At 41.6% G+C, this 27,166-nt stretch overlaps 1 protein-coding gene across 2 annotated transcripts in view; it reads left to right on the forward strand.

Moving 5' to 3' along the window:
- Window positions 1-27,166, forward strand: part of LOC131070450 (uncharacterized) — a 250,978-nt gene that overhangs the window by 129,905 nt on the left and 93,907 nt on the right. For both annotated transcript variants that reach the window (XM_058006004.2, XM_058006003.2), the window contains exon 13: window positions 10,839-10,881. In XM_058006004.2, the coding sequence (XP_057861987.2) occupies window positions 10,839-10,881 (43 nt within the window). The remainder of the gene's footprint in view (window positions 1-10,838; window positions 10,882-27,166) is intronic.

Consider the following 27,166-nt stretch of genomic DNA (forward strand, 5'->3'; position numbering starts at 1 on the left):
TGACCTTTTCTCTTTAGGTACATGAATATAAACAAGGCACCCAAATATCCTAAGATGGCTGATATCTGGCTTTCTTTTAGTAAAAACTTCCTCAGGGGTTGTCTTCAATATGAGAGTGAGGATATCTATTTTGTATATACACGGCAGTGCTGGTGGCTTCTGCCCAAAGATTGGTATTAAGGTTTTGATCAACGAGCATAGCTTTGGCAGCTTCTACAATTGTCCTATTTTTTCCTCTCAGCTACCTGTTGTGCGTTGCACACGCTCCTTGTCGCCGACAGGGTCCCCTTTCCTTTTTGGGCCTTTCCGTCTTCGCCCTGTTGAGGTCCGCGCAGAGTGTCTCGCGTCCTTTTGAGCGAGCCCATGATCAGTCCATGAGATGATGATGTTGAGCGGAGGAGCTTGTGAATCCGTATGGTCAGTTGATCCCTCGGGCACCAATTCCAAGAGGTTGTTTAAGCTTGTAAAATCGCCTTGGATAGGCATGGGATGATAGATTGGCGAAATTCGCCAAGTAAAGGATAAAGCGTCTGAAGGTCGCATGAGGATCCAAAGACGCCAATTTTCGCATAAGAATAATGGGAGAGATTACGTGATGTTTTTAGAAGTTTGCACGATTTGTATGAATGTAGATTTTCGCCAAGGGATATAAAGAAGACAAAGAATGCAAAGTGCCGAAGTGGACAAAACTCGCTCAAGCGCTGAAACTCGCACTTTTATGTGAAAGTTTGCAAAATGCCCAAAAGGGGCGAAATTTGGACCTTTAGGCCAAAATGTTAGAAAGTAAAGTTTGAAAATTAGCAAATGACCAAAAAGGTCCGAAATTGACAAAAGGTGCGAAAGGGCCGAAGTTTGCAAAAGCACTTAAAGTACTGAAATTTTCAAAAAGCCTCCATATCCCCGAAAATCGCAATTTGGAGGAAAAGCACGAAGAAAGTAAAGTTTGAAAATTAACAAGAGCCCCAAAATCGCCGAAATTGGCAGAACGTTTGAAAGGTTCGAATTTTGCAAAGTAAGAGAAAGTTCTGAAGTTGACAAACCACGCCCAATCGCCGAACTTCGCGCAATGGAGGAAAATCGCAAGGATTTAAAAGGTTGAAAAGTAACCTCAAAACGTCGAAGTTTGAAGACCCCCACCCCAAATGCCAAAATCGCAATTTTCGCAAACCGCCGAAGTCGGGGTAAAATCGCGTGAAAGGGGAAATGGCGTAAGGTCTGGAGGGTAAACTTAAAGAGCACAGTTTGCATTAAAGGTAAGATCGCGATTTTTACAAACCTTGCAAACTCAGTAGACCCCGTAATGGCTCATCGTAGGGCAGAAACGTGAATCTTCATAATCTGAAACCCTCTCCATTTTGCTGAGGATCGCGTAAGGTAAAATCGCGAAGTTTTATGAGCCTTGAAAAGTAAAACGCCATTAACACCATTCTCAGCGCCATAAAATCACGAGGTTAGAATTCGCCAAAACCACCAAGGTGATAAAATCGCTATGTCTAAGTGTGTAAATCTGCATTTTCCTTCCAAACCATAGGTGCGAAATTTTGAATAGGGAGTTAACCGTTGAAATTTAAATTGCAGACTCTCCCATTCAAAATTTGGAATTCGTTCTTGCAAGGCAAATCGTGCAATTTCTCGCCATTCATTTTCACCAGGTAAGTGTGCTTTACCTCTCTCAATCGTCTGAAATATTTGCAAATTGGATAGATGTGTGTACAAAAAATTGATTAAAATGCTTAAGTCTTCAAAATTGCATCTTTTTCCGTTTGTAAGGCGTCATGCAAAGCAATTGAAATCAGAACTTACTCCTAAGAATCAGCTAGAAAAATGCATTTTCAAACTTAGGAAAATTTCTCAAGCTTTGTCCATTTTGAAATTAATGACTAAGTGTAAATCTGCAATCGAAAAGCTTCATAAATATTCATGTTTAAATCAATCAAGCTTTTAGCCAACGAAATCATGCTGTTCTTTCAATTCGGGTTTTCTTTGAATTGATCCTTGAATGCTAGCATATTCTTTATCTAACCCATTTTACTTACTCTATATCACCTCGTAATCCGCATCCGGCTGTGCAGGATAAATGCCTAAATCGGCGGTAGAATCATCACAGACGCTTGCTACAGCCGAGACATCGCGAGCATCCAAATCAGATATCCCTCGCAAAGTCGAAAGGATGAAATACCAGTTACAAAGAGGGGGACTGAGGGAGTCAAAAGTTCAGAGTGTCTGGATCAATGTTGGTGATAATGACCTAGGCCATATCGATATCCAAGATTTCAGAAGCCGAGTCTTCTCCCTTGATGCCTATGGCAAGCCTAGGCAGATGATGGAAAGTGTCATTGCCCAAGCAGCAGGATTTCCCCCAGCAGTGCAAAACTATGAGTTAGTAGTGGAGGCTGCCCGACATTACCAACTAGGTTCCAGATTGGTGCTCCTCGAGGACATGGTCCTCGCTAACTTCACTCTTAAGGCCATTGGCGATGCATTTGACATTCCCTTCCCAAACAAGCCTATAGCAACAACTATAGATGAAGCGCAGGGGGCGTATGATATGAATCCTACCAGATGCAGAACGCTGATAAATGAAGAGTGGTACAGGGAGAGAAGACCCCCAAGTGTCAGAATTGGAAAAAAGACCCCAAGAAGCGATTTTCACAATGAGCATGGGGACATGGTCATATTGCTCATCAGGGTTATGGGACTCCCCAAATCCAACTACTTTGAAGAATGGATGTTTTACTTCATAGAGCAGGTCTTCGCTGGGAAATCCAAGTTTGACTGGGCCTAGATCATAAGCGACAACATCCACACTCAGCTGATCGAACTTGAGACAAAGAAGTACTTCACTATGACCTCCTATTTGGTCTACATGTTCGCCAGGAACTAGCCACTGCCAGGTTTGATAATGAAAGGTCAAATCGGGAATGGACCTGATCAAGTAAAAGTATACGATTGTTACCCATAGCTACACTATCAGTATATAGCTCAGAGGGAAAAGAACAGCCCGACCTATGCAGTTGGCCAGTATGAGCGCGTCAATGACGCCTTCACAATGCGCTTGGTTAGGCTTATGCAGGGAGGATTACACATAAGGCTCTCGGAGCAAGCTATTATTCTAGTACAGAGATATGGAGCCTGGTTCATCCAGTTCCCAAGGTTCTCCTACATCCGGATAGCTGGCTTCGATGGTGCCCCTCTCCAGCTTCCACGGTACCCAACCGACAAGATAGTTCTTATGGAGGTCACAAGGCAATCACGTCCGGTCGGTAGCTTACTCAGAGACAGCAAGCAGGCTGGATTCACATTCCCCATGATTATAGGCAACCAGAATGTCCATCTAAAGACCCCATCCCAAGCGGAGGAATCCTTTGTAGAGCTGGCCTACTATGGCCAATAGGAGCATTTTCCAAGGAAATGCTTCGATCACGACAATCTGGCGAAGAGAGCCTATGGCAGGCGGTACAGAGCAAAAGAATTGGTTGAAGAGTATTGGAAAAATTGCTCTAATGACTATGAAGTCCGAAGGCGTGAATATTCAAGGCTAAGTGTGCAGCAAATGCGACTCTATGAATATTGCCGGGTCCCAGATCAACTTGCAGATTCAGGAAATTGCCTGCAAGTCCGGGAATTTGAGGCAGTAAGGCATCTTTTGCTAGGCGTTGATTGGTTGCAGGACCCGATCACTGATTTTGAGGCAGTCATGGCAGCCCCAGGAAGATATACTGACCAATGGTTGCATTAGTAGATTGAGCGACTAATTCATGAAGGAGTCCAGTTCACCTACCACTTAATGGGTAACCTTGATTCTCAGTCCTCCGGAGATGAGGGAACTTCCAGTGCACCTAAGGAAGAGATTGAAAAGCCTGAGAAAAGGAAGAAAGCTAAGGCCAGCAGAGGAACTCGGACATCTAAAAGAACAAGAAGGGAAAAGATTCCCATTAGGAGACCAGAGGTCACTTCATCATCAAAGGACCCTAGTTCATCCGACGATGTAGTAGAATTGGATTATATACCTGCTCCGCCTTCCCAGAGTGACATCGATGCATTTGGAGCTGATGATCCTCCCGCACTCGACATGCTGGACGCCGAGCTAAGAGTAATTGAATTAGCTGAACCAGATAACCAAATTGAGGAAGGAGAGATTCCATCCAATCAGGGGATCGAAGTACATGAAGCCACCCAACAGAGCCGCCATGAATTGCTGCTCCATAACACTACCAAGGATGACTCCACTGTTGAAGGAGAGCAAAAGATAGATAATACTCGCGGGCCTGAAAGGATTGAAGAACAATCGTCACACGAAGGCACCGGGCAATTGTTTAGTGAAGTGGGGGAAAACTCGGTTGCAAGCAAACAACTCAGCACCTCCTCTACTCCTCCTATAGCGGAACAACTGCAAATTTGTGATGAGACGGCTGAAAACGTCAAAGAACGGAGTGCAAATTTAACCATAGCATCAGCCCAGACTGTACCTCAAGAATGTTTAATTGCTCGAGCTCAGCGCAAGGCCGCCACCAAGCCACCAATCGATTTGGAGGACATATTCTCACGCATAGATCAAGCTAAAGCCAAGGGGAAGAAAAAGCCCAAGACATATTCCAGAATAACCAAAGATGAGCAAAGGAACTGTACTCTTCACATCGCCACCCCGCCTGTAGACAAGCCAACAGATCAGATTACATTGGCTGATTATAGCATCACGACTATCCCCATCGGACAAGCCACTAAGGAACAAGAAAAGGAGGAATTCAGGGATTCAGTACAGAACATACTCAGGCAACTTGAAGAGATAACAACTGAAAAGAACATGTATCAAGCTCGTGCTGAGCAGGCCGAGGGGTACATTGATCAACTCCTGAGACCATTGCACAATGATTCCGCACCCCACATTCCCCCGACATCATTGGCACAGAGAACCACAACAAAATTTGAAGGAGTACGGGATACTGCAAAGGCCGTCAGGGAATGGGTGCGAGGCCTTAAGGAAAAGGGAGAGCTAATCATTAAGGATGTAAAGAAAATGGCCCACCATCGAGAAACCGTTTTGATCAAATTGTACGAGATGAAGCGGGAATGCCTCATAATTCATGAAGCTGTTACTACAACTCTTCCCCTCATGATGGCTCTTTTCTGGATGCATCCACGGATTCCTACATTGCCCGACATCTTGGACCCCCACGACATTAATACTTTCAAAGAATGGTATTGGACCATCATCATGAAGAATGACACAAAGGCCACTATTAACAAAGAGCAAGAGATATGTGAGGAAATTCTAAAGAGCACAAGGGACCTTGGTGGAATAATCCTCTGATCAATGGTTTTGGGTTGGCAAAATAGTCTGTCCGATCCCATAATCCATCCAGATTGGGAGGATAGATTAAAAATAGACAAGGTCGCCTACTCTACAGAGGACCTAGATTTTGCTAGCAAATTACACTCTGATATCTTGAGTTTTGAGGCTAATCGGTCCAGCTGGCAGGACAGTTTGAAAAGCATAGATCATCATCTCGAGAGCATGCAGTATAAAATTCATCATCCCCCTATGCCTCAGTTCAGTTTGCTGTTCCAGTTGTGCATTAGGTTGAGACTTGTGGCAAGATTATTTGCATGGAGAGGATCAATTTTTGGTAAAGGGATATGAAACTGGAAAAGAGAAAGTGCTTTCCTAAAGTGCTTTTTCCTTTTGATTTTGAAAAGTACACTTTTTGGCCAAAGGGTCATATTTGACTTCCAATTCAACTAAATGTAAACTTTATGTATGTGCACTTTTGGATTATTTTGGATATGTTTTAATTACCTTTTTGGGTAGTTATTACTCCCTTTGGGGGTAGTTGCTGATATTTGCCTCCCATTTATGGGTATGGGCAACCATGTTTTGTAGGATGAATCTGGGCCATTTGTTTAGATTAGATCTTGGCCATTCATCCATTTTGAAGCCTATTTAAAGGGACTGGTTTTCCCTCATTTTGTAAGAAGTTCATGGATTGTTGCTGAAGCTCTAGCGAAATTTACAGGATTTAATGCAAAGTTAAGATTGTTTCGAGTTTCCTTGTGAGTGCATGGTCTCCTCCTTCATTAATTTAGAATTTTCAGTTGTGTTTCTTTCCTTTATATAGCATTTTTCAGATAAATATCCGATAGAATCCTCGCTGTTCATACCATTAGGGAATGGCTGATTGTCTTTCCTTCTGTATGGTTAATTTGAACCTTTCATATGCTTAGTTCGGTTATTGAATGCTTACTGAGTGAATGTTAAAGTTCTGATGTTGTATTTAATAGCATGAAAATTCAATTTTCCTTTGAAGATTGCACTAGATTGATCCAAATATTGTGCTTAAATGGTTGGTAATGCTTAGTCTAGTTATTTGGAGGTGTCTGTCTATGGTCTGAATATGCTATCCTAGTTAAATAGCTTAGATTTTCTGTACCTCTCTTTCCTTATCTCTCCATTTTCCCCCCCTTTTTTTTACCAAGAAGAATCCGCAGTCCTTCTGAAAACAGTATTAACCCAGCTTAAACCATTCGATAAGCAAGACTATTAAAGTTCTAGGGAACTCATCCAGCAATTGCCTATTTTACCGTAAGTCCCCTTGTGTTTCCAGCAAAAACACATCAAACCACTGAGTAATCCCGTAGTCAAGACCTGACAAACGAAACCTTGAGGTTGTCCCCTTTGATCAAATGTGAGAAACAACATTAGGGATTTCCTTATCTCAAGAGAAGATAGGATACTCAGCGAGTACATTCTATTCTGCGTTGGCCGTATGGAGTTTGTAGCAATACGACTTTAGACACGTCAACACTACCCCATTTTGTTGAGGATTATAAGGTATAGTAATCTCCCCCTTAATCCCAACATTGTTACAAAAATCCTTAAACAAATCTGAGGTTTATTCCCCCCCATTGTTAGTTCTAAGGTTTTAACTTAATTTCCTGAGGAGTTTTCTGTTAGTGATTTAAATTCTTTGAACCTATTAAGGACCTCTTCTGATTCTTTACATTTCAGAAAGTAGATCCAAGTCTTTCTAGAGTAGTCATCCACAAATATTACATAATACAAAAATCCTCCTGAAGAGGGTACAGACATAGGTCCACATACATCAGAGTGGACTAATTCTAAAACATTACTTGTTTTCCTAGTACTATTTTGAAAAGACCCCTTGGTATTTTTACCTAGGGCACATCCCTTGCATGCCCCTGAATGATACTGCTTTAACTTGGGTAAACCTGTGACAAGGTTTTCCATAGATGATAAAGCTTTGAAATTCAGGTGCCCTAGTCTTCTATGCCAAACTTCATTAGCATCTGCAACTTCATGGATTAGGGCTAAGTTGGGCTCTGTGCACAGCTCATACAGGTAGCCTTGTCTTTGACCAATGGTTTTGGCTTTCTTAATGGACGAATTCTTTGGCCAAGTCAATACTTTGTTGTCCATGAAGGTCACCCTATACCCATTATCGTCTAGTGCTAAGATGGAGACTAGATTCCTCTTGATGCCTAGGACATATAGTACTCTTGTAAGCTATAATGATAAGCTTGACTTCAGTCTGATGGTGCAGGTTCCAATTCCTCTGACTGGATGTGCAGAGTCATCTCCGATTGTCACTTCCTCATCAGTGTCCTCTATCATAGAGTCTAACACTTCTCTAAACCCTGTAATATGTCTGGATGAGCCACTGTTGATCAACCATGAGTTAGCTTTGTTTGATGCTTGGTTTGAAAGTGCTGAGTGGAGAACATATTTCTCGGAGTCATCTTCTTTCCAGCTTTGGCAAATGTACCTTGTTGGTTAACCCTTTCAGGACATTTAGCAACATAGTGCCCGAATTTGTCACACCTGTAACATTGAATATGGGAGAGATCCTTCTTGGAGGTATTCTTGCCTTGACGACCTTTCCTCTTCTTAAATTGCTTCTTCTTGCTTTTCTTATTGGAGTTCGTATTTAGGACTTGGAGATCTTCATCTATATTCTTTTGTTTGATCCCTTTCTTATTAAACCTTGACTCTTCTTGAAGACAATCTGCTCTTAGCCTCCCAAATTTTGGATATTTAGCCCTTGCACTGATACCTTGGATGAACGTTTCCCATATACTAGGCAACCCATCTAGGGCAACGAGTGTTAACTCTTTTCTTTGGATCTCATATCCAAGTGTTGCTAGTTCATCCCTTAGGGCTGATATCTGCATGAAGTAGGCATTGACTGACTCCCCTTTGATCATACTTATATGATTTATTGCTCTTTTTAAGGCCAAGGTTCTACTTGCATTGGATATCTCAAATGCATTTTCAAGTGCTTTGAGGATATGGTAGGCCGTCTCATGTTTCTTTATGATAGGCATAATATTATAACTCACCCCATCAACTATGATTTTTATGGCCTTTTCATTGCCTTCGATCCATGTCGTTTTGTCAGGTTCGTTCTCAGGTTCTTTAGATTCAGCTTTTACAAATGATTCAACTTTATTCTCTCTTAGAATCATCTTAATTCTGAACTTCCATGCTGAGAAATTGTCACCTCCTTCGAGCCTATTCTCAAATCTGATAGTGCTGGCCATTTGGAGAAACGCGATGTTAGATATATTCTTGACTTGAGTTTTTCACAAATTTGAAAGCTGCAGGTTCGATCTACCGGCGCTCTGATACCATGTAAATGTTTTTCAAATTCCAATTCAATGATCAAGGTATATATATAATGTTGTTGTATTTCAATGTAAATGTTTATCACAATATAATTGTTCTGGTGATTAATTATATTCTGTGTATTGCAGGTGGAGATAAAGCATTAATAATTTCGATGTCTTCTCCATTTATCATTGATCGGTATATATAAAAAAATAGGGATGATCAAGTGACACCTTGATCGGACATGTCTATTAGACATGGCCGATCAAGATGCCACTTGATCGTGCCTTTTCATTTGCAATACGCAACCAATCTAATGCCAATATTAATTGGTGTCAATGCGTAACAATGAAGTCCGATAACTAATTGGTGGCATTAACAATGAAGTCCGATAACTAATCGGTGGCATTAACAATGAAGCCCGATAACTAATTGGTGGCATTAACAATGAAGCCCGATAACAATCGGGATATCAAGGTTACTGTTTATTGTTAGATTGCAATGTTTATATATTAACACAGATCATGAAATACGATCCTAGCATGATCGTAAATTTAACATCAGTTTGTATGATTATAATCAGTAAAACCGATAATGCACCATATATATAAGGAGAGCAATTATAATAGTAATATCAGATGATTGAACAAATGAATAATAAGTGAAGTCTATTATAGTCTATCGATGAGATAGATGATTGAATGAGAGACTTCATTTATCTCTCATTCAATCATTTATCTTACCGAAGCTATCATGTATCAACAAATCTCAATATCAAAACTCCCCCAGATTTTAAATTTGAAAACAGTGGCAGGAATATGGCCACAAAAGATAAAAGTAGAAGTAAAGAAATTCTTCTATATGCGATGTAAGAGAATCCCTCCAAACAAGGTATGGCAACCAAATTCGTAATAGAAGAACATGAATCAGCAAAGTGAACAAAATACTTCGGGAGAGGAGGAAAACATGAAAATCTCTAATCTGCAAGATTCAAATCTAAACCCCAAAGACGGTGACCTCACGATGGTTGAAAACAAAGATCCTGATCTAGAGAATGTGGGAAGGGAAATGGTGTTATTTGAAAATAATGCCTTGGAGAATCCACAACAAAATTTTGATTATCCTGAACCATTGATACCAATAAAGGAGAGTGATGATGAATTTGATATAATGGATACAAGGACTATAAGCCAAACAGCGACAAAAGTTCAAAAAAGTGAGCCTAGGAAACCAATGACAGGCAAAAAACCAAACAACAGGAAAAGATCAAAGGGATTGCTTCTGGAATAGACAATTCCGATATACTAAATCCAGGGGAGACGAATCTTCTCTTGGAGGACAATGAAGGTCCTCACATGGAATGTTAGAAGCTTAAACACCCCTAACATGCCACTCATGATCAAATTCCAAATCGAATGTCAGTTGATCAATATTGTACTTCTTCAAGAGACTAAGCTAGCAAGCACAAATACGGATTCTTTTGTTAACCATTGTTTTGGATGGTCTAGCTCTGCCGATAGTTTGGATGGGGCTTTGCAAGGTTTATATATAATGTTGAAGCCAAATAAAGTGATGGCGACAATCCTTTCCTTAAACCAAAAATTGATGAAATGTGAGGTGAAAAGCATCGCATTATTTGAGGGATTCTTCTAGAGATTGAGAAGTTAGGATATGGGAGGATACCATTATTTGAGGGAGCTTTCTAGAGATTGAGAAGTCAGAATGTGGGAGGATACCATTATTTGAGGGAGTCTTTATTGTTTAAATTTAGAACCACGAGTCTTAAATATGATAGTTTCTGATGTTGTAGGTGCTACTTAAATTTGATTAAAATGTAATCATGAGTTGTATTATTAGAGAGGAGGATGAAATATGCAATTTCAAGCATTGTGCATGTAATGATGTGACATGTCATGCAAAAGAGTGTTTTCAATCAAAAGGTGATATTTATTTTAGAAGTTGTGTTTGTTCCAAGTTTACTCCTTTGTCAATATCTATAGCGTTCATCAATGATGTGTTTTATGTTTTTTGTAAATGATAAAAATTTAACAGATTTCTTTCATTTTAGTTGTTGATGTTTCTATGCAACTTGTAGGAAGATGTTTGTTTTTTTGGTAAATGAAGCTGATTCATTGCTTTTGGTAGATTGATGGTCCATTTTTCTCTAATTTGTCATTTGGCATGCATATTGAAGTTTATTTTTGGCATATTGCAGGTATCCTTTGGAGTTACGAAAGGGTAAACTTGTTAAGGATAAGGTTAGTTAAGTAAAATTTGAGCAATGTAACATTTATCTTTGCACCTATATAATTTATTCCATATGATTTGAAGCTAGTATTTATTAGCAAATTCTCTACGTGCATGCTATCTCTTTAGAAGGGTGACATGTTAGCCATACTAACATATGCACTTATTTATTATGTTTGTGTATGTAATAGATAGTTATATTTTTCATACTAGTCTTAGTGATAGGCTTTCTAATAAAGTCACTTGATGACCTTGTTTTAGTTTTTCAAATAATGTAAACATAAATTCATTTTAACTTAAGTTATATTAGGGTTAGGCTTTGTGTCACACAGCTTTTAGGGTTTATGTTGGTTTGCTATGAAGTAACAATTGCTCTTTCATTGATACATACAAGAAGTATTTATACTTAAAGTTCTCTCTATTATTATTGCTTGATTTACTTTTATTCATTGGTTTATTTATTATGGTACCAAAAGCTATGGTGAGATGAAGTTGAAGCGTTTGAAGGCCTAGGGACTGCATAGAGCAACGACAGACTGAGGAATTTCTGATGATTCCCAGTAAGAAACTTAAAGGGCTTTTGAGCAAGAAAGAAAGGTTGCTTTAGTTCAAAATCAAATTAAGGAAGATCAAGCCTTAGAAGACCATTTCAAATCCTAGAGCAGAATTGCACTCAACAACAAAGTATAACTGCATGAAATTGTATGGAATTTTAGTAGAAAATACAATCATACAAAATGTAATAACCACCACTAATTTTTTTTCTCAATTTTCACCCAATGAAGATCTCAACATTAGCATGCAAATAGTGGTACTTTGCTGATCATAAGTTTCGATATTAATATCGAAATGCATATAACTTGGCCAATATGAAACCATAACATAGAGAAGCCAATAAAGAAAGAATGGCTGCCATAAGTGCTGATATAGTTATTCAACAATACTGATTACAAACTTTGAGCAATACAATGGCACAAGCATTATTGAATCAATACCAATTTAGCATTTATAGCTACCAAACTGAGTACAACAAATACCTTGAAATATATTGTGAAGATGAGTGTTGCAGGTCTGTGAATGGACAGTGGACACTCTGTATTGGGGAGGTCAGCAAGTATATACGCACAGCTATCTTCCAAACTCACAATCAACGCACCCGAGGAGCCCTAAATTGAATCAACATTAAATAACAGTTCCAAAACCCTCCAAACCCACTGATATGAGAGTAAGCAGATCTCATATGATTGACTGAGCTATAGAAGATCTAAATAAGACTGTTTCTGGTCAAAACAGCTATAGGAAACTGACCAAACACCTTCTGAACTGGCAAGAAACACCTCGCGAGGTTGACAAAAGGCCTTATATGCTCCCAGTACTATCAAACAGCCTTAATGGATGATTGGATAGATGATCTGCAGGTGTGCAATGCATTGGGAAGGTGCTGCTACAGGTCTGGGCAGTGAGCTTACACTCCTAGGAAGTCACCAAACTCTTCACATACTTTCCCAAACAGAAAATCTTCATGGAAACATTTCCAAATCACTTTGAAACATTCCCATAATGTGAACAAGGTGAAGGTATACTGTATATCAAACTGCAATTAAAATCAGGATATCTGGAAACTGAAACGACACATTAGTTTACTGGTAGAGCTAGTACAGCAGCCAAAAAATTGTAGCAAACTCCACCAAGGGTCACTTCTCCACAAAGTAAGGTATGAAATACATCAACCACGTCTAGGCACCCACCAAACAAGTGATAAACCATTCCAAAACTCAGCACTTCCTTTCCTCATTTATACACCGTTCTTGCATTTATGGCGTAGTAGGTATTCATGGTATTGCTTGCAATCATAAATATGTGGTGCTAAGACAATAGGAAACAACATTCAAGTAGCCCTTATGCCTGCAACTGAAATGTATGGCTAGGTCTAGATGGTACGGCCAGCCAAAAGGAGTTATGAAAGTCTTCAAAATTTCAACCCAAAGCTCAGAATAAACAACAAAGAAAATCCTCAAAGTATCTGCATTAAACAACAAACTTATTGAAGCTCCAATGTGATTTATGAAGTGAAACCATCATAACCAACTAGAGAGGATCTTTCACCACTGAAATCAGCAAACTTGAGAGGGTTTTGTCCTCAAGGTTTTTTGAGAACACAAGTTCTCTCCAAAATGTAGAATAAATAACGAAATTCATCCATAATACAAAGTACAAACGATGAGTCCTCAACCTTCTTTTATAACTTTTTGAAGTAATAAAATAGTTTTTTTTTTTCATTTACTTCAAAACTCCATTTATAAAATAACATAATTAATTTCATGGAGCACTTTTCACCTTTTTGAGTAATATTGTTTTCTTATGAATAAGGTCCCTTTCCAAAGGGATCCATTAGAAATAACTTTTCAACACCTTTAAAATGAGCTAGTAGACTTAGTTGTCCTTTTTATTATTTTCAACATTAGACAACTTAAGTGAAATAATAATTAAATAACTCAATAATATCTCCAAGGTGTAGAAATAACCCAAATGATATAATTTTCCAATTTTGATCATATCAAAGGGATATTGAAGACTAGGGACGATTAGCAGAGGTGACTTCTAAAAATAGCCCGCTCCTCCTAGAAGTTTGGAGACCATTGAAAAGGTTGGAAATCGATTCTGAGAGCATAAATTGGCTCCATTCAACCAACTGAATGAAGAGCACTCAGTTATATTAAGAGGGGGGGTGAATTGGTATAACAACAATGAACAAACTTTAACTTTTCAAATCTTAGTTTAATCAAAATAACAATATTTAAATAATCAAAATAACAATATTTAAAAACTTAACCATCCACAACAGTAAAACAAATGCAAGATATAGCAATGATTTACTTGGAAACCCTTGCGGGAGAAAACCACGACAAAATATTGCTTGTATTAAAAACTTCTTACAAACTTCTTAGGCCCCAACCCGTAGGAGACACCAATCCCCTTTAGATGATTTGTAAGCACCAATCCACTGGAAACACCAATTTCCACAACTGAGCAACAACTCGGCAAGAGACACCAATCTCCTTGACTACCAGGAAGCAACCTCCGAAAGATTGATATAATGAATACTTGATCTTCTTCTTGAATCAGACCTAATTTTCCTCCTCAAATCTGCTCTAAAAACGCTTTTTAAAATCTGCTTATAATCTTCAATATTTTCTGCATACATGTCTGCAAAAATTCACCTTAAACTCTGCTCCTAATTTTCATTATTTTCTGGTCATAGGTCCCTAATAATTCACCTTGAAATCTGCTCATACATGCACCTTAGATCTTCTCTAAGGTCTGCTCTAAAAATGGGAATACTATTCAATGGATGCTTGTGTAAATAAACTCCAAATGATCTTCAATATAGACATGCTCAAACATCTTTTCATTCAATGGTCACATCCCTCCATGCTAGGGGAGCAAAGGCACCCCAAAAATTATTTTATTTTAATTTCCCAAGATATGCGCAACCTCTACGATGGGTCGACTTCTTTAAGCAAATATAGCTGAATTAAATATCAATTCCGCAAAAAGAGGCACTAAACACCAAGGGTTGGCCCTTATGATTTTATTTATTTAAAGACATTTTTTAACTTAAATATTCGGGTATAGGTTGGTCAGCAACTAATGTGTTTTGGATTCCATAAAAGGGTGTCATCTAGCATAAATTTAATGTATTTTAATCATTTTCACCTCTGTCTTTGGTTTGTCGTCCTTTGATTTTTGCTTTTGGCCTGTTGTCCTTTGACATCAATGACAATAATCTAACAATCTCCCCCTTTGTGATTAATGGCAACCTCTCATAAAAAGAATCTATGAATGTATAATGCTCCCCCTTACCCTAATGCTCTCCTGGTCTCTACTTTTCCCCGTTTGACATTAGTGGCAAAGGATTTTTAGGGTCAAAAGACAAGACACTGAATTGCTTCCCTTGAATAGATACTTATCTTGAAGAACTTAGTGAATGGATGAGAGTGATATCACTCCCAATTTCTCTCTTACTTACTCAAAAGTCTCTTTTGGAAGAGGCTTTGTGAAGATGCATGCAATCTATTCCTTTGTAGCAATATATTCCAACTTTACTTACTGATCAACCACTTGTTCCCTTAAGAAGTGATATTTGATGGGAATATGCTTTGTTCGAGAGTGCATGGCTAGGTTCTTCAAAATGTTGATTGTACTTGTATTATCATAGAATATAGATATAGGATGATGTCATGTCTGTAAGCCGTAAACTAGTTATATTAATGTAATAGTAATAATTAAGTTGTTATACGGGTGGGTAGTTGGTAGTTGTTGGCGGTTGATGGCTCAACCAACTGCAAACTCTTTATATGCAGCTTTATAGCACATTTGAAGGTGCGGGTTTTTGGAATGAATAAAATACATCTCTAAGTGCATTTATTCTACGATTGGCTTATATTCTGTGATGTGTGCATTGGCTTATATTTTGTGATGTATGCTTCATGACTGCAATACCTTGTACTTAAATCGTCATCATTGAACCTAATATATCTATGGTTATAGTCCTGATTGACATAGGCTACTAACATTTTGGTGCCGTTGCCTAAGTCGAATTTGAAGGTCTCAGGAGGGAAAGCTGGTGGGATGGAAGTATAATGGGTCGTCCATTCGACCAAAGCATCCTGGTGATAGACAGTGACGTAGAAGATAATACCGAAGTAACCAGGGAGGATCAATTGACACAAGACCTGATTCACGCGTGGAACGTTCCTGTGGACCGGTACGTTCAACGAGAAGCAGAGCTGAGCGCTGTCTCGGCTGGTATGGTACGGGCGGAACTCAACGTGAAACAGGCGGTACATGATCTCTTGGGTAGTCTCCCACGGTTATTGGCACGTGTACTCGTGGAACGCAAAGAGGAACAAGAGAACATACGAAGGGAGCAACGTAGGTAGCAAATGCTCCAACAGTACAAAGAAAGGAATCGAAGGGAAGAAGAGCCGAGGGACTCCACACAGCGACGAAACCACCGTAGTTCCAATAATTAATGCCAAATACACTGAACAAAGATCGAAGCCGACAACCCCTGGAGGAACAAGAAGGGAGCCAAGAAGACATAGTGAGAAGATCCCTGTGCATCTAGGAGCAACTGGAGAGGGGCCTAAAACTCTACCGGATAGTTGAAGAAAGAGGGAGCTTGGCAGAAGGTTCTCGGCAACATACACAAGAGTGGGACAGGAGTCACAACAGCCCACAGGCAATAGAAAATTGTGAGAATTGGGAGCAAACAACCACGTCGACCGAGTCATTCAACAATTCCTAGAGCAACCCGGGGAGTACGAGAAAGATGGCACATAACCTCGAAAAACAGAAACTTCCCAGATTCAATGGACTAGGATCAGAGGACCCCGCTCGCCACTGTAAAACTTGTGTCACCATATGGTAGGCCAATGGCGAGGATGATGAGGATAACTGGCTGAAAGCATTTCCAGCCGCCCTCCGTGGAATTGCCATTGACTGGTACACAAACGTGCCCACCACTTCAAAGGATACCTGGAAAAAACTTGCTAAGGCGTTTGAGGAGGAGTTTCGGCTACTTCGGGATGATGACGAGATCGTCACATAAATATACAACACCAAATAGGGCAAAAGTGAGACGGTAAGGTCCTACTACTGCAGACTAAAGGAATTGATTGGAAAAATGGACAATACGCCAGTCGATGGGTTGAAGAAGCGATGGTTCATCGAGGGACTACAACCATCCCTGCGGAAAAAGATGAAGGTAGTACCTCCATCTACTTTCATGGACGCATACAATAGAGCCATGGACATTGAAAGCGAGAACAAGACATTGAAGGGCAAGAAGCGCACAAGTGATGAAGATAGTGGTGATCAATAAAGCGAGGAGTCACGGACGATACAAGCACTCCGAAAGGATATGAGACGGATGATGTGGGAAATGCGGACGCAGAAGGAAGAAAGTAGGGAGGGCAGGGACCTCTGGTGCATAGAGTGCAAACTGGAGGGAAAACCAATTGTCCAAAGAAAGCTTTCTGTGACATCTGCCAAGTGTTGGGGCATTCTATTATGGAATGCCCCTACAACTTGAAGGCAAGGAGTGCCCAAGTACTATATACTCAAGAACAAGCAACACCACCAACTACACCCTCCAAGAACACGAACTTAGACGCATCACCAGGTGGCTATAGGAGCAGCCGAAGGGGGAGTAACAACAACAACAATAATAATACCCTACTGGGTCGCATCCAATATGATGCAAAAGGCAGACCAATGATACAATGTTGACGATGTAACGAATGGGGCCATTTTGCACGTGACTGCCAGAGTGGTGTCGGACAAGGAGGAGGGCTGCTCTACAAATGGTGTGGGCTGGGCAATCACAAAGATGCAAAATGTCCGAGACAGAAAGGCGTGAACATGCTGGAGGTAGTACGGTCGAAACCAGAAGTACTGGCCATTACTCGATCCCATACAAGGAAACTAACATACCCTGACCCAGGTACAGAAAAGGAAAGACTAAAGGAGGCACAAAAGGAAGTAGAAAGGGACATGAGTGAGGAACGACGAAAGACAGTATCCCACAAAACCACCAACACCATACGAGCCGACTCCGAAGCAACCATAATGAAACAATTGCTACAAACCACCGTGCCGGTTTGCGTAGCGAATCTGTTGCAGACACTACCACAACTGCGGATAGCTATAAACCAAGTGTAGGAGACCAGGAAGGAGGGAAAGACGCCGGACCACAGGGAGGAAATGGAAGGAAGGAACCACTCAAAGGAGACCAATGACCCTATGTTGATGACAGTAGGGGTAGGCAGGACACCAGCCGTAGCAGAAACGGAGATTCTCGGTTTCAGACTTACTAACACCATTGTAGATGGTGGGTCTGCTGTAAACGTGCTACCTGAGGAGACATGGAAAACCTTGGGGAAGCCGATGCTTTGGCCACCTGCCTTCCACCTCGTAGGAGCCGATTAGCATGGCATCAAACCACTGGGCATGCTTATGGGCCAAAAGGTAACCATCGGGACACAACTCTTCTTTTTAGATTTCATGGTCATATTGTTGGAGCGGAAGGGATATGATGCACTCTTGGGAAGGGGATGGCTTATCATGGCCAAAGCAGACCATAACTGGAAGAAAAATACCCTCTCCATTGAAAGTGAGGGGAACAAATATGTCATTGACCTTCGGAACCAGCAGGTGAGTCAAGAAGTGGCCTCAGATTCCGGATTGGAGGAGGATGCCGCAAGGGAAAAAGGCGAGATAGAGCCGAATGAAGAAGGGGTGCTCCGCCTCGGTAATTGTTCAGAAGATGAGACGAGTTCTCTTAGTGGGTTGTTCCACTGGCAGATGGAGGACTATGAGATCTTTCAGCCGGAGTGCAATGTGTTAGAAATCCTCGAGCTCGAAAAAGATGACACCTACCTGCCACAATTTGCTGAATACGAGGAAGGAGGGGCAGAGGTAGACAGAACCTCGACACGTCAATTTGATAAAGAGGTGGTACAATATGAGGAACCAAAGGTTCAGAGCACCAACCTGGGGGATGAAAAGGACCCAAGAGTAATAATGGTTGGAGATGACTGGGACCCTGTGCTAAAGATGACGACATTTAAGATATTCTTGGAGTATAAAGATGTGTTCGCCTGGACTTATAAGGATCTGAATGGAGTACCCTCAGAATTATGCGTACATCGAATACCTTTGATGGAGGGGGCAAGGCCTATGCGGAAACGCCCCTATCGTATGAATAAGAACTATGCGGCCAAGGTGCAAGAAGAGATAGAAAAAATGCTAGAGGCTGGGATCATTTTCCGGGTGCAAACTAGTGAATGGGTTTCTCCCATTGTTATTTCCCTGAAGAAGGAAGGAAACCAGATTCGCAGCTGCGTGGACTTCAGAAGCTTAAATGCTGTAATCATTAAGGACCCATTCCCGATACCATTTACTGATAGTATCCTGGAAGAGGTAGCGGGGCATGAGATTTACTCCTTCATGGACGGTTTTTTCGGCTACAACCAGATCAGCATCGCAGAGGAGGACAAACTTAAAACCACATTTATTGTAGAAGATGGAGTTTTCGCGTACAACCGTATGCCATTTGGGCTATGCAACGTCCCAACCACTTTCCAGAGGATCATACTCCACATTTTTGACAAAATGGCCACGGGGAACTTCAAAGCCTTTCTGGATGATTGGTCAATATATAGTGATAAGGAGAACCATTTGAGGATACTGGGGGAATGCATGGACCGGTGTTGACGAGCAAGACTTGCACTCAATCCCAAGAAATGCCGGTTCCTGGTGCCACAAGGGAGATTACTCGGCCACATAGTTTGTAAAGCGGGGTTAAAAATAGACCCAGATAAGATCAGAGTTATCCTCGACATGGATAGCCCAATGGATGTTACAGGGATAAAATCCTTCCTCGGCCATGTTGGATACTACCGACGGTTCATTAAAGGATTTGCTGAAGTGTCCCTTCCACTTGAACGCCTAACAAGGAAAGGGGAACCATTTGTATGGGACAAGGAACAGAAGGAAGCGTTCTAAGAACTCAAAACCAGATTGGTAAGCGCACCTATTTTGGCATACCCAAATTGGGAGAATAAATTCCATGTACATGTGGACGCCTGTAATTTTGCGATTGGAGCCACCTTGACGCAACCTGGATCCTTAGGCTCGAACCACCCAATATATTTTGCTAGTAGATTACTGTCGAAGGCAGAAAGAAAGTATAGCACCATAGAAAGGGAAGCCTTGGGAATGGTATATGGAGTACAAAAGTTCTGCCATTATCTTTTAGCCACACCATTCACATTCTTCGTGGACCACCAAGCACTCATGTACTTGGTGAACAAACCTGTTATTCAAGGACGGGTAAGCCGATGGTTAATCTTGCTTTAGGAATTCACCTTCAACGTCGTGGTGCGACCAGGGAAAAGTCACGTAATGGCTGATCACCTATCCAGAATAAAATCCGAGGAGCTAGCGAAAGGAGGGGTGAGCGAAGATTTCCCTAATGGTCACTTATTCAAGATAGACGTGTTACCATACCGGTACGAGAAACTTGGGCAGTATCTTTCTACAGCAACATTCCTAGGCGACATGCCCCCAAGCGGGAGAAGGAAGCTGGCACTAAAAAGCACCACGTTCCAATTGATCCAAGGACTCCTATATAAGTTGGGGCCGGACGATATCCTGCGGAGATGTGTCCTGGAGGAAGAAATCCTTGGAGTCCTTAGAGAATCTCACGAAGGAATAGCGGGAGGACATATGGCGCTGGATACCACAGCACGGAAAATATTGCTAGCAGGGCTATGGTGGCCTACACTCCATGCAGATGCGAGGGAATGGGTGACAAGCTGCGACACATGCCAAAGGGTAGGTAAGCCACTCAAACGAGACTTCATGCCTCTTTTTCCGTCCCAACCACAGGAATTGTTCGAAAGATGGGGATTGGATTTTGTAAGGCCACTTAGGACAAGCAAGGTGCATAGATGCCACTACATAGTGGTGGCTACAGAGTACCTCACTAAGTGGGCCGAGGCCAGAGCTTTACCTGACAACACAGCCATTAGCACCGCCAAGTTCCTCTATGAATAGATTGTGACCCGGTTCGGGATACCCTTGCAAATCAGCAGTGATAGGGGGGTACATTTTGTCAATCAAGTGATAGGCAATATGACAATAGGATTCAAAATCTTCCATGCATTGTCTAGTCCGTACTAGCCCAGGGCGAATGGCCAAGCGGAGTCGACCAACAAAGTACTCGTATCTATTCTCTACAAGACGTGTGGAGTAGAGCAAGGGGACTGGGAGGAGCGATTGCCTACAGTATTATGGGCCTACCGGACAATGTCCAAGGCTACAACGATACACACCCCTTTTTAGCTTATGTATGGACAAGAGGCAGTGATGCCAGCAGAATACACTGTGCCAACCTTGCGGATAGCGGTACAAAACAGATGGGGGGATGAGGAAAGCCTAAAGGAACGATTCATGACCTTGCAGAAATTAGATGAGCGCCGCCTAATGGCACAATGGGCCACAAAAGTCACTCAGAACAGAAGAAAAGCTTGGCATGATAAACATCTACGACGGATGAAGTTCTCGCTCGGGCAGCTGGTACTCAAGTACAATGGTCGTAATGAACTCCGACTAGGTAAATTTCGCATCCGATGGTTAGGACCATATAAAGTAAGGGAGGTGGGAAAAAATGGAGTTATTAAATTGTCTAATCTGGATGACAGTCCCATCAAGGATCCAATAAATGGATCAAAACTAAAAATCTATAAGGAAAGGGAGTTGATAGCCATTAATATGGTGGCCATTAAAATGCTGGAACCCACAGGTGGTCACAAGGACAAGGTGATGGAAAAAAATAACGTATCAAATTTCCACAAAGTCCAAAAAGAAATATGGGAAGAAAGATTAAAGTGGAAAAAAGAAAAAATGAAGAGAGAAGAGGAGGGAGAGAGAAAAGGAATAAGAAAAAATACATGGCAAAAATATTTGAAAATAAAGGGCCAGGAGAAAATAGGCAAAATATCAAAAATTGAAGACAAAATATTAAAAATTAAAGAGGAAGCGCTAGAAGGAAAAAATCATAATAAAATCTTAAAGTGCAGAGGGAGAAGGTGGAGCGTACTACTATCGTACGCTAAAAATAAAAAGGTGAAGGGGAGGGACAACGTGAAAAGGCGGCATACCACAGGCGCAATGTACGTGAACCGACGAAGGGAGTTGGGTGCGCAGGACGACACAAGGCGAAGGGAGACGCGGTACACACAGGGCCGCACAAGCACAACATCCATTGGTTGGACGAAGAGGTGGTGTGCACTGGGTGGCATGCGCACAGGCAGGGCGGAGCGTACGCAGGGCGACACAACAGGCCGGGTGTGGCGTACGCAGGGTGACACAACAGGTGGGGTGTGGCGTACGCCGGGTGGCACATACACCGACAGGACGTGATAGCGGTGTGCGCAGGACGGAGGGTGGAGGAGGTGCGCGTGGGGTGGCACAACAACCTACGCAACGTACGCGTCACGCATCGCACGGGTTGCATAGGCGCAGCCAAGTTGCGTACACCTCCAGCCGAGGAGCGTATGCACGACCTCCAGGCATACGCGTACGCACAACAGTCGCCGCGGGAAGCACACCAGCAGGTTGCACATAGAGAAACCTACGTAGGGCTTACTAAGCGAGCTGAGCCGCAAACCAAGCATCGTGCCGAGCAAAATAATTAAAGACAACCGGGTTGGACAACAATTCGGGTTCGATATGGTGAAAGCTAGTCTGGGTAACCCTAAGACTGGAAGCTATGAGATAAATTTCAGAGGAAGTAATTCAAACAAACAAACCATGGGCACCTCTAGCAAGAAAGGTCAGGAGAAGACACAGGAACAAGTGACTGCAGCGAACCTGGTATTTGAAGGAGTGATTGGGTCGGAATGCAGAAGGTGGTGGGAAAGTACCAGAGATGATCATCCCTTAAAAGTTTCCTTAAAGAGGGCAGAGGTGGATAGAATCATATTTATGCCTATATTCAACTTCAGGGAATTCGAGCCCATACTGAGAGCCATGGTCCACGGATATGAGCAGGACAAGCATAGATCAGTAATCGACTACTTGGCGCACACAGTGGTCATTTCATACGTAGCCAAGGAATTCCGGAAATTTTTTGGCATTCCTAGCGATAGGGATTCAGCCATGAAACCATCCGTGAGAATGGCGACTGAGGAAAAAAAGAGGCTCCTGGAACACATATGTGCTGATACACTCACAAAGGACCAATGGAACAGCTTGTGGCAGAACAATAATAGAAGAAACTTGAAGAAAACATATATTACTTCCCCAGAATGGAGGTGCGTGATGGATGTCCTGAAGAGAAAACTCACTGCGGCAAGTCGAGCATCAGATGTGGCCATATGGATGCTGCGCCTCATGTATGGACTGAGCAATGGAAAAATATACAACTGGGGTCGCGTCCTATCCAGTCGGGTAAAAGAGGCTATGCTTCTGAGACATAAGACATTTTATATGCCGCACCACATTTTTGCCCTATTTCTGGAAGCACTGAGGACGCAGGTGGCACCTGAACACAGAAAGGAGTTTGTAGCTGCAAGTCGGGTAGAACCATGCAAACCAACCATGTACTACTGGGTACACTTGGACACATGTGCACAGGCAGAGGCCCTAGGAAAAAGGGCAAGGCTACAACCATCAGGTAGCATGGAGGAAGGGTTGGAAGGAGAAGGTAGCTCCGAGGAGGAGGAAGAAGAAGAAACAGGGGAAGAAGAGGCACTTGTAGTATCCTCATCAGAGGAAGAGGGAGGAGAGTTTCGGTTCCAACCGGGGCCAACCCTGGCAGGAAGAGTAGAGGGGGAAGGAAGTGGACATACAACAAATATGGAGGCCATAGGCATGGCACAGGGAGAAGAGGAAGCAAGGCAACATGTCACCAGCATGGCACATGGAGAAGTAGAAGCAGGACAGGGGATGGTGGCACCTGGATGGGGAGTAAAGAAAAGAATACTACAGTTTCCGTGCACAACACACCTAGCACAAGGAGTTCAGGGTACCTTGTCACAGTCGAGGATAGTGGACCTACGACAACACAACGCAGGGGCCCACACTCTCCACATAAACACATCTCGAGGGGTGGAAGCAGCAAGAGCCATAGCTTTGGTGGTGGCACCATTAGCCGATCCAGGTAGTAACTCACCCACAAGAGGAGACTGGGGATGGACACACCAAGAAAAGGGTATGGAGGTAGTAACTCACCCACGGGAGGAAACAGGAGAGCATCCACAAGGGAAAGAGGATATGGAGGCCCTAGCAGATAGCCTACTAGCCAGGTTTGAGATGGACGTGGAAGTTCCACCACCGTCACCGTCCCTAGGGTTTGGCAGACAGGAGGAGGGCCCAGGGACTGGGGGAACCACGCAGGAAGAGAGCACAAAGAGTGATGGAACTGGAAAAGGACAACACAATTACGCCAGAGGAAGGCACCAAAGGGTTCGAGGCTGCTGCGCAACAATTTGTCTCTGAATTGGAGGCCATGAGAGCAACCACCATGAGTATGATTAACCATTCTCGAGGATTTGATGTGAGTGCTATAGTAGTGGCAACCAAGGCATTGCTGGCTTTTATGATGGAGGGCTGCGAGAAGGAGTTTTCCAAGCAAATGAGAGACCAGGGATGGTCGGATAGAGCAACTCCAGCAATGACAGGAAACTGGGTGGTGCCACAAACCTTGAGAGGATATGTAGCAGATCCAGGAGTGATGAGGGCTCTCACTACCATGGAACAGACCTTCCGCACTACCTTTTTGCACCTCCAGGAAGTGACAGGGAAGGCAAGCAAACTAGAAAGGGAACATACCTTATCCCTGCAACGAGAGAGTGAGATGCAAGAAAGAATCAAAGCTCTCGAACTCGAAGTGGCACAAGAAAAAACTACACGGGTGGCTAAGGAACAGGAACTGGCAGTTTCGGAGAAAGATCGGATGGATGCTCTTCGACTACTGAAGGCCACCAGGGGAAAGCAACTGGCCGCTGAGAGAGACCTATGGACTCTTCGGGAGTGGACCACAGCAGGAACAGGGACGCCCTCTTGTCCCTCTCAGTAGATAGTTCTTTAATTCTGTTTTTGGTTGTCGTCTGAAAGACGACAAGTTCTGAGGGGGGGATGATGTAAGCCGTAAACTAGTTATATTAATGTAATAGTAATAATTAAGTTGTTATACGGGTGGGTAGTTGGTAGTTGTTGGCGGTTGATGGCTCAACCAACCGCAGACTCTTTATATGCAGCCTTGTAGCACATTTGAAGGTGCGGGTTTTTGGAATGAATAAAATACATCTCTAAGTGCATTTATTCTACGATTGGCTTATATTCTGTGATGTATGCTTCATGACTGCAATACCTTGTACTTAAATCGTCATCATTGAACCCGATATATCTATGGTTATAGTCCTGATCGACATAGGCTACTAACAATGCCCCCACATTTATTGTAGAAATAATTAATATAGTCTTTGCCATACAAAATAATATGTTAAAACTATATCAGAATTATATTATATCACATTAACATTAAAATAATATTATATTATCAAATTACATTTTTTATTGAATAATGTTATTATACTAACAATAAATAATATTATATTATAATGATGCTTTGTGTTAAAACTTGTACTATTTCCAAGACCCGATAACCCATTCTTTAAAGTAAGCAATGCTCTCCTTGAAAAGTGCCGTCAGAAATAGAGGGACAGTGACTCTTTAAAAGGGGGAGTGCTGCCCATTAGGAGACCATCATGGCTCTTCACCATGATATGGGAAGGATAAATACCTTTCAGCCCCCCTTGCAAAGGAGGATAGAAAAAGAAGAACAGAAAATCGGGGGTCTGCTGGAAAGGAAAGAAAAAAGCAAGGAATCTACAAGGCTGCCAACAGGGATAAGGGAAAGAGTCAACAGTGACAGGTATGTATAAGTCTGACTTTTGATTTAATATTAGAATATAACCAGTCAGCAATTTATATATATTAAAATCTTATTTGTATGTAATTAAATATAACTGCTGTGTGTAATCTTAATCAAATGGGTGGCATTTATATGATATTAAGTTGAGAAGCAAATAATATATAATTATTCAAACAGTATTGAAATGATTATACTAAGTTACTAGTTCGGGTTCAAAGAACCCGGTACGCTGGTACGGCAAAATTTTGAAACGGGGTTTGGGTTCGTTTGGGTTCGCGAGTTCAAAAACATGTAAATTTTATATATATATATATATATATATTGATATTTGTGAAGCCTATAAGCATGAATTAAAATTTGCATGTCACATAGCATCATATAAACAACAAAACAAACATAAGCTTGTAATCATAGCATCATATACATCAAGTTTAATATCAAAATGACAAAATATTCAAGTATCATTGTTTCAACTTTCAACAATATAAAGTTTAATCATCAAATGGATCATCTAATTCGTCCTCCTCCTCCTCATTGACATTAGAGGAGCCAATGCCACTTGCACTTGCACTATACGTTGGCTCGATTTCCGAGTCATCAAGTGTCAATGCAAGAAGCTGAGAAGCAGGAGGATCCAAATCAGTATGCTTTGGCTCTATATCCCACATCTTCGTTTCCCCTTGTGTGTAGTCACGTTGTTTGTGTGAAAGAAGACGTAGGTTGGAATGCACATATACTAAATTCTCCGCTCTTTTTGATAGCAGCCTATTGCACTTTACTGAGTGGATGAAAGAGTATGTGCTCCAATTTCTTTCTGAAGCAGATGAACTAGCAACCTATGAAGACAAAGTAAACGATTAAAGTTATACATTAATAAAAATAAAATTACTAGCAACCTATGAAGACAAAGTAAACTATAAATAATCTAAAACTTGTAAATTTAAAATTTTAATTAATTAAACTTACTTGTGATAAAAATTTTATAGCGAGGGCTTGTAGGTGTTGGAAGCATGTGCCATGGAAGTACCACCAGCTATGAGCATCCTTCTTGGATCTATGACGAAGTGCATCAACACTGAGACCATTCCCATTTGCGAATTCTATGAACTCATTTGTAACAACATCTCGCAAATCATCATCAGGATATAGTCTAAGAAATGCTGCCTTGTACCCATCAGATACTTTTAGATCTCTCCATGGTGGAATCCTTCCTGGTTTATCAAGAAACGGATTGCTATAGTACTTAGGTGTCAAGGCATAGGCAAGAAGATGCAAAGGAGTGGTCATCTTATTCCACCTTTCTACAATAATTACTTCCAGTTCTTTGAAGAATTTCTCCTGGGGGTCATTCTCTTTTTCATTTATAGTGACCTTTATTTTTTCAAGCATTGAGTCAATGCCATCATAAATCTCACCCATGCAAGGCCTATCCATGTCTGTATAGCGAATCATGCTCATGATGGGCTCAGTGATACTTAGGAGATATGTAACAAGATCCCACCATTTCTCATTCAATATTCTCTCCCTAATTTTTTCCGCCCTTTTAGTGCTACTCTGCTTCCATACAGTCCAATTGGTGCTGATCACCATATTGCATAGTGCCACTCTAACTTTCACAAGTCGTCTTAAGACGATTGTGTTTGATGCAAAACGGGTCTCAGCAACCTATAACACAAATTAATGCCAAATGATAAAAAATAAAGCCAAACTTTAAAGAAGAATACACAATATAGCTTATACAATGATATTGTGAACATTGAAAATTAAAAAAATCAGAAAATGTAAAA

This window comes from Cryptomeria japonica, chromosome 3 (genome assembly GCF_030272615.1).
Source record: "Cryptomeria japonica chromosome 3, Sugi_1.0, whole genome shotgun sequence".
In the NCBI taxonomy this organism is placed as follows: Eukaryota; Viridiplantae; Streptophyta; class Pinopsida; order Cupressales; family Cupressaceae; genus Cryptomeria; species Cryptomeria japonica.